Consider the following 10,709-nt stretch of genomic DNA (forward strand, 5'->3'; position numbering starts at 1 on the left):
GATGAACCGAGACTTGCCAATCTTGGTAGCAACTGAGGTCATCCATTGACGCGGCACTGATACATAAATCTTGGAAAGAGCATCTCGTTATCAAACGCTGTAAGAGTACCTACTAGTACCTTGTTCATGCCCACGCATCGCCGTCATCCACCGGCAGGTGCATGTACCTGCTCCATAGATAGTAGACAGAAGACGATGGTCCCTTCCGTTCTCCAGCTCCGGCCCACCGCCTGCCCTCCTTCCCACCCGCTTCGCCTCAGCGCGCGCAATCAATTAAGTCATTGCTGGATTAATGGAATCGCTGCCACATGCACCTTCCGTCTAATATCCGGGGGGCATCGACAATCTGCAGCTCGCTTCAGCTACTGCTAAGGTAGGTACTTGTGCCGTCTCCAGCAGACTAGACTCAGCTATCGCAACCCAACGAGGACGCTGCTCCGTCTTCCATGATAGATCATCACATTTACCAGCAGTACAGACATCATTAATACATTTCTCCTTTTCGTCTTCGTCTCCTCCAGCGACATCTCGGTATATACACACACGAAGCCCGCACACCGACCAACCGACGAGACGCACCGCACCGATCCGATCCGCCTCCCTCTGCAGATCGTGGGTGTTGCATTGCATGCATCTGATGCTTGCACCTGTGCGACTCTCCAGTGGCCCTTGAACCTCGTCTCGCCCTCACTCGAGCCCAACCGGGATCAAGCCAGCATCTGGTCTGCCTGGTGCGAGTCCGCCGTACGCCCACGCCTCGGCACGCTGCTGCTGCTGCTGCTGCTGCTGCTGCCACCACCACCACCACTGCATCGACTGCTCCTCCAAAGCACAGCACAGCACGGCATCGCACAGCGCAACACAAAAGCATCTCGGCCAACAGGCACCAGAAACACAAGAAAAGAGGCGTCTCCCTTCCCGACGACGCCAATCAGCACCCAAAAAGAAGCAGCATCCCAATCAAATTTCCACCCCGCAGCTGTCGCCCCTGGTCGCTTTTTTTCTTGTCTCTGCTCGCCGCCACCGCTATCGCTAGCTTCCCCACCACGACGAACACGCGAAAAAATACAAGAGGTTTTTTTCCCATTTCAATCTTTCGACCTCTCGTCTTCTCTTCTCCTCTCTTCCCAGAGGACGTATACAGTCCTTCAGCCTTTTTGGCCGTTTGAAGTCGTCTCGCGTCTCCAAGGACAATCGCAGCCATGAAGTGGATGGAGAGCATCAACAAGAAGGTCGCCACCAGTCCGGTTGGCTGGTGGTTCCGGTTGGACGGCTCTGGCCATGTAAGTCGGCTTCTCTCCCGTCTTCTGCTGCCTTCTTTTCCCTTTTCGCGATTTCTCTGGTCTCGTGTGTCTTGGCTTCTCCACGCCACGAGGCTGCCTCGTGGCCTTGACAAAGACCGCCAACGCCGCGGGGGAAGCTTCCGAGACAATGAAGCAGCTGTCTCATACTAGTAGCCATGGCATTTGCTCATCATGTCTTGTTCCGCCTCTCTAGCCCAAGGAGCGCAAGGGTTCGCTCTTCTTCACCGAGATTCGCGGCGGCCTGGCCACCTTCTTCGCCATGGCCTACATCATCGCCGTCAACTCGTCCATCGTCGCCGACTCGGGCGGTACCTGCGTCTGCAACGGCGGCGCCGATGATCCCATCTGCAACAACAACGTCGAGTACAGCTTGTGCGTCCAGGCCATCAAGCGCGATGCCGTCACCGCAACTGCCGCCATCTCTGCCCTGTCCACCTTCTTCATGGGCCTCTTGGCCAATCTGTAAGAGACCCCGTCCATGTGGTCAACGATCTCCCGTGGGACTTCTCGACTAACTCTCTGTCGTAGCCCCGTCGGCCTCGCTCCTGGCATGGGTATGTCGCATCGCCGTTTCTGTCCCGGGTTATGATGACTCGCACCTCAGCCGCAATTCGTACTGACTCCTTCTGTGATCGCGCAGGTTTGAATGCCTACTTTGCTTATACTGTCGGTAAGTCGAGGACACCTCCCTATCCTGGTCCACCAAGATCAAGAGCCTGGTCATCTAACACGCTTGCGCAGTTGGCTTCCACGGATCCGGTCCTGTTCCTTACCGAGTGGCCCTGACTGCCATCTTCGTCGAGGGCTTCATCTTCCTGGGCCTGACCATCTTTGGCATGCGACAATGGCTTGCTCGAGCGATCCCCCACTCCATCAAGGTTGCGACGGGCGTGGGCATTGGTCTCTTCCTGACGCTCATCGGCTTCACATACAGCGAGGGTCTCGGCATCATCACCGGTGCCACCGACACCCCCCTGGCCCTTGCCGGATGCTCGCCCGGTAACCTGCTTGAGGACGGCACATGCCCCAGCTGGGACAAGATGCGCCATCCGGCCATGTGGATCGGCATCTTCTGCGGCGGCATCTTCACCGTGCTCCTCATGATTTATCGTGTCAAGGGCGCCGTTATTGCCGGCATCATCCTCGTCAGCATCATCTCCTGGCCTCGAACCACGCCCATCACCTACTTCCCCCACACCGCCGTTGGCGACGACTCGTTCAACTTCTTCAAGAAGGTTGTCGACTTCCACCGCATCCAGAACACTCTCAACGTGCAGGAGTGGAACGTGAGCGAGTACGGTGGCCAGTTTGGCCTTGCTCTCATCACCTTTTTGTACACCGATATCCTCGACTGTACCGGAACGCTTTACGGTATGGCCCGTTTCGCCAACCTCATCGACCCCGTGACCCAGGACTTTGAGGGCTCCGCCGTGGCCTACATGGTCGACGCCATCAGCATCTCCATCGGCGCTCTCTTCGGTGTTCCGCCCGTCACGGCCTTTGTCGAGTCTGGTGCTGGCATTTCCGAAGGTGGCAAGACTGGCCTCACGTCCGTCGTGACGGGCCTCTGCTTCTTCATCAGCGTCTTCTTCGCCCCCATCTTCGCCTCCATCCCGCCGTGGGCCACTGGCAGTGTCCTGATCCTCGTCGGATCCATGATGGCCACGTCCGTCACCGAGATCAACTGGAAGTACATGGGCGATGCCGTCCCCGCCTTCCTCGCCATCGCCGTCATGCCCTTTACGTACTCGATTGCCAACGGCCTGATTGCCGGCGTCATGTCGTACATCATCATCAACTCCACCGTGGGGATCATTAACTTTGTCTCTCGCGGCCGCATCGTGCCTCCCAACCATGCCGATAAGGAGCCCTGGACGTACCGCATTCCCGGCGGCTTCTTCCCTCCCTGGCTGGTTCGCTTGTCCCACGGCAAGAAGGACTTTTGGCAAGAGGACAACACTGTTGTCGAAGAGCATGTGTTGCATAAGGAGCAAGACGCCAACTCGGAAGACCATGGCAACGCCGACGTCAGCCGTACCTCTGAGACGGCCGAAGTCAAGTTGTAAGCGGGGGCAGGTGGAAGCCCAGTTCGAAAATGGTGGCGAAGAATCTCGAGAGAAATGTTCGTCCTGTGTTTAATGGCGGTTTTCTGAAGATGAATGTTCGAATATAATGAATGATGGGTATAAAATCTAGAGGGAGCATCGAACGACGGAGGAGATACACCTGGGGGAGAGATCGGAGTTAGCATGTCATGATACCTATGTTTGGTTTCGCAGAGTATTCAACCTTTTCTGAGGTGATCAAGTCCTTTGGGCATCGAATTGTGCTTTCTAGATGTAGCGTTTGCAATGAAGCAGATGATGAGCATCGTCACCAATGACTGATGAGAGAGGAGAGGATCGCTCGGATCACTCGGTCATCATGTATATTTTCGTATCTTCGTGTCATCATGATATCTTTGGGAGTAACCAAAATGCCAGCTGCCGCAACGGACACCCCAGACGCTCTTATGCCATCAAAGCAATGTGTTTCAGCTCGCTGCAAAAAGCTAGTCAGTCCATCTGTAATAGATTATCGTGAAAGGGACCAGGATGGCAACCAGAACCAGAATAGCCGCAAAAAAGGTAGGTTAGGTAGTTAGTACTCACTCTTGCACCTGAAATCCCACCTTGGTGGCAGGATACTGTATCTCCTCGCCCTCGTCTCGGCCCAGCCTGGCCTGTTCCTCGCGGACCTTCTTGGCCCTCTCCGCCAGAGCCGGGATGGGCGCCAGGTCGTAGTCGGAGTTGAGATGCCAGAACAGGGTGCTGGAGATGCGGATGAGGGGCCGGTCGGGGAAGCGGGCCTTGCGGGCTTCGACGGCCTCGAGGGTGCGCTCGTTGACGACGACCTCGTGGTAGCCGGCCTTGATGAGGCCGCCGGTGATGTACTCGATCTGCTTGCCGGCCTGGACGAGGAGGTAGTTGCCGGGCGGGATCTTGACGGGGATGCGGGCGCCCGTGTTGCGGGCCCAGATGTTGAGGCCCGGGTAGCGCGAGCGGCCGTGGATGGTGAGGAAGTTGAGGTCGGTGTGGAAGCCGGCGAGGATGGTGTCTTTGGCGCCGTACTTGGTGAGGTCGGAGGCTGTCGGGGCGAGGAGATGGGGGCTGTTGTTTTTGTGAGCGAGGATGTTAGTTTGCCAGTCCATACGGCATCAAGGAGGGGAGGATGAAGATGATGAGAAGGGGACGGACCCGTAGCGGGCGGCGGAGCTGAAGTGGTCGGCTTCGAGGCCGAGGCCGAGGGCTGTCATTTCAGACAGTTTGGAGACGCTTGTCATCGCATCGTGTTAGCTGGGTTGATCGAGACGGAGTCGCAGTAAGAGGAGGGCGAGGCGAGACTAACGCATTCTTCATGGAGCTCCCCCACTGGTTCATGGTCGGCGCCCATCTCTCCTTGATGTGCGGCGCATCGGGCGTGACGTTTTCGGCGTTGAGCCCGGGGAACTGCGTCTCGTAGGGCGGCAGCTCGACCATGCGCCAGAAGAAGCGGCACTTGGGGTCGGGCGAGTGCGCCGAGATGTCGAGCGGTCGCTGGCTGGGGTCGAGGCGCTGGATGACGGCCAGGCAGGGCTCGTCGACGGCGCACTTTGGCTTCTCCGTGTTCTCGAGCGTGACGCCGATCTGGTAGCTGAGCTCGGGGCGCTCGTCGCGGCGGAGGTCGGCCTCGGGCTGGGCGAAGTAGTCCTCGAGCAGGTCGAGGAAGGTGTCGTTGTCGGCCTCGGAGACGCGGGAGTCGTGCAGCAGGAGGGCGCCGTAGGTGATGAGGGCGGAGGCGGCGCGGGCGCATTCGGCCTGGACGGCGGGGGACGAGGGCGGGTTGTTGAGGTAGATGTCGAGGTCGATGATGGGGAGGTCCATGGAGAGGGACTGAGGCTGGGGTTCGGTCGCCATGGTGGTTGGTTCCTCGTGGGGATTATTCGCACAGAAGAGGGTCGTTGAAAGAGGTGGAACAAGGACGACGTGTGATGCTGATGTGAGAAGGTAGAAAGGAAGGAGATTCAAGGTTGACGAAGCTAGGTAGACTGGGATTATGGAGAGGTAAGTAAAAGAGAAAGAAAAAAAAAAGTTTTTCTTTGTTTCTGGAAAGAGAGCTAGTGAGGCTCAACTCGGTTATCGTCTGCTACTACTACAGTACTACCTTGCTTTCCCTGCATCTACTAGGGCACGGGAAGATGTAAATCACGAACTGAAGAAAGCAAGGAACCCGAATGCCGAGAAGCATATTCTTCACGAGGCCGGAAATGGCATGAGGGGGAGGGGCATCTAGGCTAAAATGGCGGCCGGCGGCGTTGGAGACGAGAAAGAAAGGCTTCTTTGTGGAGATGGAGGCCGGGGCTGGTCGTCGGAGCCGGCCGACGAGGCCCGGAGGACGCCTTGACTAAGCTTGTGATGGCAGCGAAAGAGGCAATTGGCGATGAATTCGGGACGTAACAGAATCCACAGGCCCGGAGCAGCAGTGGGGAGGTTAGAATCTCATCAAGATTTGCATGTGCATATAGTACAGTACTAGCAAGTCGTGTTGAGGGTGGTGTAAGTTGGTGAGACAGGGGACCAGAGAGGAGTGGACAAAGGCCTCCAGCCTTGCTTCTAGATGGCGCTCCAGAGATGAGCCTCTCAATTTGCACACATCAATCGGTAGTTTGCACACAACATTTTGCAGTAAAAATTCCACAGTGACTAAGGTCCAGAAATACATACTGTCAGCCGCCTTTCCTCTTTCACTAGCTTATTTCCTCTTTAAGCAAGTGGCGGCAGGTTATCACAACCTGGCCGCTCACAAGTCCTATTGCAGCAGATAAAGTAGTGAGTACAAGGCCCTGGTTTAGCGCAGATACTTACTATGTGCGACAGTTTGTGCACCTGCTGTGAATACACTATGCGGAGACGTGATTTTGCAGTAAAGTGTGTGCAAACTACCGATTGATGTGTGCAAATTGAGAGGCTCTCCAGAGATGGCCTTGACGTAGCCCAGTTTTCCGTAAGTACTGTACATACATACGCATGTCTGTACAAGAATGGATGCGATTTGCAGCATGCACATACGCAGCAGCGTCTGCATGCAAGGAATGTAACCCTCCAGCCTGGCAATCCCCCGCTCGAGCCAACCAGCAAGCAAAGCCCTCTGCACGTCTCTCCATTTGGCCCCCTCAAGCCCGCTTTGACAGACATGCAAGACATGAGCATCACGACTTTTGAGACAAAAGACAAGATCCTTGCTGGTATTCATTTTTTTTTTCAACGGAAGCCCGGGCCGGTATTCCGGAAGACTCTTCCAACCGGAAGCTGTTCCTGTGCATTGCATGAGCCCGGTTTTCCCTGTCCGTGTAACCTGAGGGGTGATGACCTGGCGGGTTTTGGTGTCTTGGATTGGTAGAAGCCCTGCAGATTTATGGTGCCTCGACGAGGTTGTCGACGGGGAAGAGACGAGATGCATCCGGTGAAGGTTCAAGGGTTTGATCTCGGTTACTCGAGGGAGGGCGAGGATTGTTTCGGCCAGCCACGGGGAGCAAGGGAGTATCGTGTACTTTGTGCACAGACTATGGATGCTATCACGGGAGCTGAAGCTGTCATGGATCTTTGCGTGACACCTTCACATGTCCTCACTCAGAATGGTCTCCCCTCGATCAGCTAATCATCCCGGTTATTCTCTTTGCAACATCTGAGCGACCACCGGTTTTCAGTGCTTTCTCTACACTTTTGAATCCACCAACGATTTATTTATCTATCTCAATGAGTCAATTATATGGCCGTCTGTGCCTGTACAGGTACAAGGACTGCACGATGCAAAAAAAATAGGTTCTACACCACCACATCGCCGACCGTCCGCAATAGGCCTAGCCTTGATCCTTATCGGCAGATCTTCATGATGGCGAGCTAAAGCACTGGACCTTCGACCGGAATTTTTAGAGGCATACTCTATCTTCAGACCTTCAGGTTGGCCCAGATCGACGACAATCTTCAGCCGGCGCAATGGAGCAGTTCATCCTCCAGGCGCAGCACTCCGGCGCAATCAACCACGCGCACACGTTCTTGCTGCCGCAGTCGACGGCGCAGCTGGCGCGGGAGGTTCGCATCACTGTCGCCATCGTTGCGTTTGCCTGGGTCGCGGTCACGGCCATCAGGCAGTTTGGATGGAGGCATCACGGTCCAAAGTGATGGATGGGATGAGCGTTGATGCTGTTCTGATGAGCGTACGTTTGACTGGAGCACCACCAGTGCTGCCATGCTTCGAGGATAAGAGACTGATTTGAAGCTTCGTTCTAGTGACGCCGACGATGCGATACGATACCCACGATAGATTCTTCGAATAGACCATCTCGACTCTTCTTGCTTCAATGTCAGACGAATCGCATGCTTCCCAAGCTCGAAGACTGGTGCGATCGCGAGGAAATGGCGTCTCTGGTGTATGCATGATCTTGATCTGGCTGCTCATGGCCATTAATTGGGAACAAGCTGCGATCTAGGTGCAACGGGGAGATGAATCTAATTGCTTGCTGGAGAGGATACAACTGGCAGTCTGGATTGTGTTTGCCCTGTTGAACCCCAATCCTTTGGCGACGCATCGACCATCAAACCGTTCTGGTAGAGAATCACTGCAGCACGATGGCTTCAATGGTGGCTCATGCATGTGCGGCTTCAGCAATGTCTGGCTCAGGTGCAGCGGCCGTGTTGGGCTGGAAGTCTCCGGTCGCATCCAGACTCCCTCGAGCAACGCGAGGCACTTGATGCGCTATAGACCCATGTAGCAATGTACAGCTGTAGAAGGTTGCTAGAGAATGGTTTGAATAAAGCTGCAAGCTTGGAATTCGTAGCTTTGTATGGCCAAGGGGAAGGGTGCTTGATGCGCATCGTTGACTTCTGCATCGTGAACCAGATACTTTACAGGTACCTAGTGTGCACTGGGAATAGCTTCATCTGCGTGCACACCTCTGCTGCACCAGAAAGAAATCGGTATGCAGTGGCAGCAGCCGCAGCTGGCGTAAAGAAGATAGCAGATGAGTAATAGAGATGAACAATCGGATTTCGTTCTGTGATGCAGAGGGAGGGGATTAAAATGACGATGATGCAATGCATCTCCAAAGTGCATGTTATCATGATCTTGCGTGCATCTTTCGAAAACACCATCAAATACTCTGGATGTGGTGATGCTGGGCTTCAAGTGACTGAGCACTGTTGCGGCGTTTTGGCGGGGTGGGCGGGAGGCATGGTGGAAAACACCAAGAATCGAGTGTGCACGGGCAATCGTGATGATCAATCAGGTGCAGTTGGGCAGAAAAAAACACCAATAAATGGGGTGCAATGGTCGAGAAGGTGCTTCATAGGCTGCGCAAAAGCTGCGCCAGGTGGCAGCGGGTGGGCGATGGGAAAACACCAAGCATCGGCATCACGAAGGGAGCAGCTGCAGATCAAGAAGCTGGAAACACCAAGGATTATCACGACATGATCACGACCGGAGTCATTTGGGAGAAAAGAGAGCTTGCAAAGGATCGTGATGGAGGGAAAACAGCTTCATCAAGACACCAAAATCGAGTCAATAGCTCCAAGTTGGTGATGATTTCGCCTCAAGGGCTGGGTGAAATGGCGACAAGAGGTTGATGAAGACACCGGAAATCATCACCAAGTCGGATTTTCAGCTTCAAGTTGGCAGCGATTTGAAAGAAATGGGAGTCGAATTATCGTGTGATGGTTGCAAATCGGCTTCATGAGGTGGCCAAAACCAACTCGAAAGGTCCAAGTTGGTGATGGTTTTGACCAGAGCCGTCCATGAAATGGCGACAAGAGGTAGATGAAATGGCCAGAAAACATCACGAGAAGCCAATTTCAAGCTTCATGTTGGCGATGAAATGGTGAAATCAAGAGTCGAAACATCCCATGATGGATGCAAATCGCCTTCATGAGGTAGCCAAAATCGAGTCAAAGGGACCCAGGACCGACCTGATCTGACCTGGATCAGTCGTGAAGTTGGAGGTTTCACGAGATGAAATCGCCAGAAATCATCACGAACCCTCGATTTCGAGCTTCATTCTGGCGAAAATCGGAATCGAAAAGCATCGTGATGAAGCAAAACCAGCTTGATGAGGTGGCCGAAATTGAGTCGAGGGGGTCCGAAATGGTCTTGACTCGACCCGAATCTGTCCTGGGCTTGGGGGTTCTGATGGTTGAAATCGCGAGAAATTATCACGAACCCTCGATTTCCGGCTTCATGTTGGCGAATTCCAGAGTCAAATCGCATCGTGATGGAGCAAAATCGGCTTGATGAGGTGACCAAAATCGAGTCGGCCGGGTCGATTTGGTCTTGGTAACCCCAGATTGCGTCTCGAAAAATGGGAGTGCCAGAGGGTTAACCACCACGTTCAGCATCACCAACCCTGAAATCGGGAGGCAAGTCGTGATGGTTTTCGTCGATTCCAGAACGCAATGGTCCAATTCCGGCTTGATGAGACTGCAATTCTCTGAGGCCCGGGTCTGGGCTGGCCCAAGTTTTGGCGGCTGCCACTCGGTTAAAGCATCGGCCACCGCGCTAGAAGCAACTGCATCCCCGTTAGTCGAACCTCTTGTATGGTTTACCTGCATGATTTTCCCGGTAGTAGAATCTTGCACCCCGCTTGTTGAATCGCAATCCGGGCTTTTCGAATCTTCTTCCCAGACGGGCGGCACTTGAGATGCAGGTGCTGCAGAAGGTCGGGTTACTGTGCACCCAGGCTGAGAATATCCGCGACAGCTCTGCAGATGCAAGCAGCGAGATGATGCTTTTCAACAACCTAGTCGATGAAACGCACCCGTTGAAGCTTTTTCTTCTTGGTTTTTGTTATGTTTTTTTCTCTTTATCCTTCTTTTAATTATAGCGAATGTGATGGGTGGTGCGTCGCTGGAATGAGCTCTCTCGTAGGGACGTCGCTCTTGTAGGTTCCAGGTTGGCGATGTATCACCATCGTTGTAAAGTATTCCACGAAGCAGAGAGCGCATAAATATAAGCAGATACTTCACTTCCAAATGAGAATAACATCAATGCAGATAATTGCGTCACCATATTCTCACTGAGCTTGAGGCAAGCTGCGTCATTGAAAGCCTGAACAATAGCATCACGAAGGTCTTCTGCGGGGTGAGCGGTTCGGGCGAGAGGTCACAAGAGTGACACTTTATCTCGAAGTGACACGATCTAACTGCTGGAGAGACTTCACACGTAAATAAATGACACGATGTGCAATCATTCAGAGTTTGGTCCTATTTTCTTGATGAACTCATGTGAAGTGGCATAATTCCTCAGCTATGACGGGAGTTAGACAGTCAACTGCTTGGTCTCATTTCATTTGAAGCCCACGATACTGATTGAACTTCAGCTCAGAGTTACACAATGGCG

At 53.9% G+C, this 10,709-nt stretch overlaps 2 protein-coding genes across 2 annotated transcripts; one reads left to right on the plus strand and one right to left on the minus strand.

Moving 5' to 3' along the window:
• Positions 1 to 1,188: 1,188 nt before the first annotated feature.
• TRIREDRAFT_76766 (uncharacterized protein) lies at positions 1,189 to 3,370 on the plus strand (the record flags this gene model as incomplete). Its single annotated transcript, XM_006964075.1, has 5 exons — positions 1,189 to 1,283; positions 1,498 to 1,766; positions 1,833 to 1,858; positions 1,945 to 1,974; positions 2,046 to 3,370. Exons 1-5 carry the CDS (start codon positions 1,203 to 1,205, stop codon positions 3,368 to 3,370), a joined length of 1,731 nt encoding a protein of 576 aa, XP_006964137.1. The 5' UTR covers positions 1,189 to 1,202.
• A 444-nt stretch (positions 3,371 to 3,814) lies between these two features.
• TRIREDRAFT_105968 (uncharacterized protein) lies at positions 3,815 to 5,206 on the minus strand (the record flags this gene model as incomplete). The annotated part of the gene is made up of 4 exons (XM_006964232.1): positions 3,815 to 3,845; positions 3,956 to 4,453; positions 4,541 to 4,618; positions 4,692 to 5,206. 4 exons carry the CDS (start codon positions 5,204 to 5,206, stop codon positions 3,815 to 3,817), a joined length of 1,122 nt encoding a protein of 373 aa, XP_006964294.1.
• Between the last annotated feature and the right edge of the window lie 5,503 nt (positions 5,207 to 10,709).

Source organism: Trichoderma reesei (assembly GCF_000167675.1).
Source record: "Trichoderma reesei QM6a unplaced genomic scaffold TRIREscaffold_6, whole genome shotgun sequence".
Lineage (NCBI taxonomy): Eukaryota > Fungi > Ascomycota > Sordariomycetes > Hypocreales > Hypocreaceae > Trichoderma > Trichoderma reesei.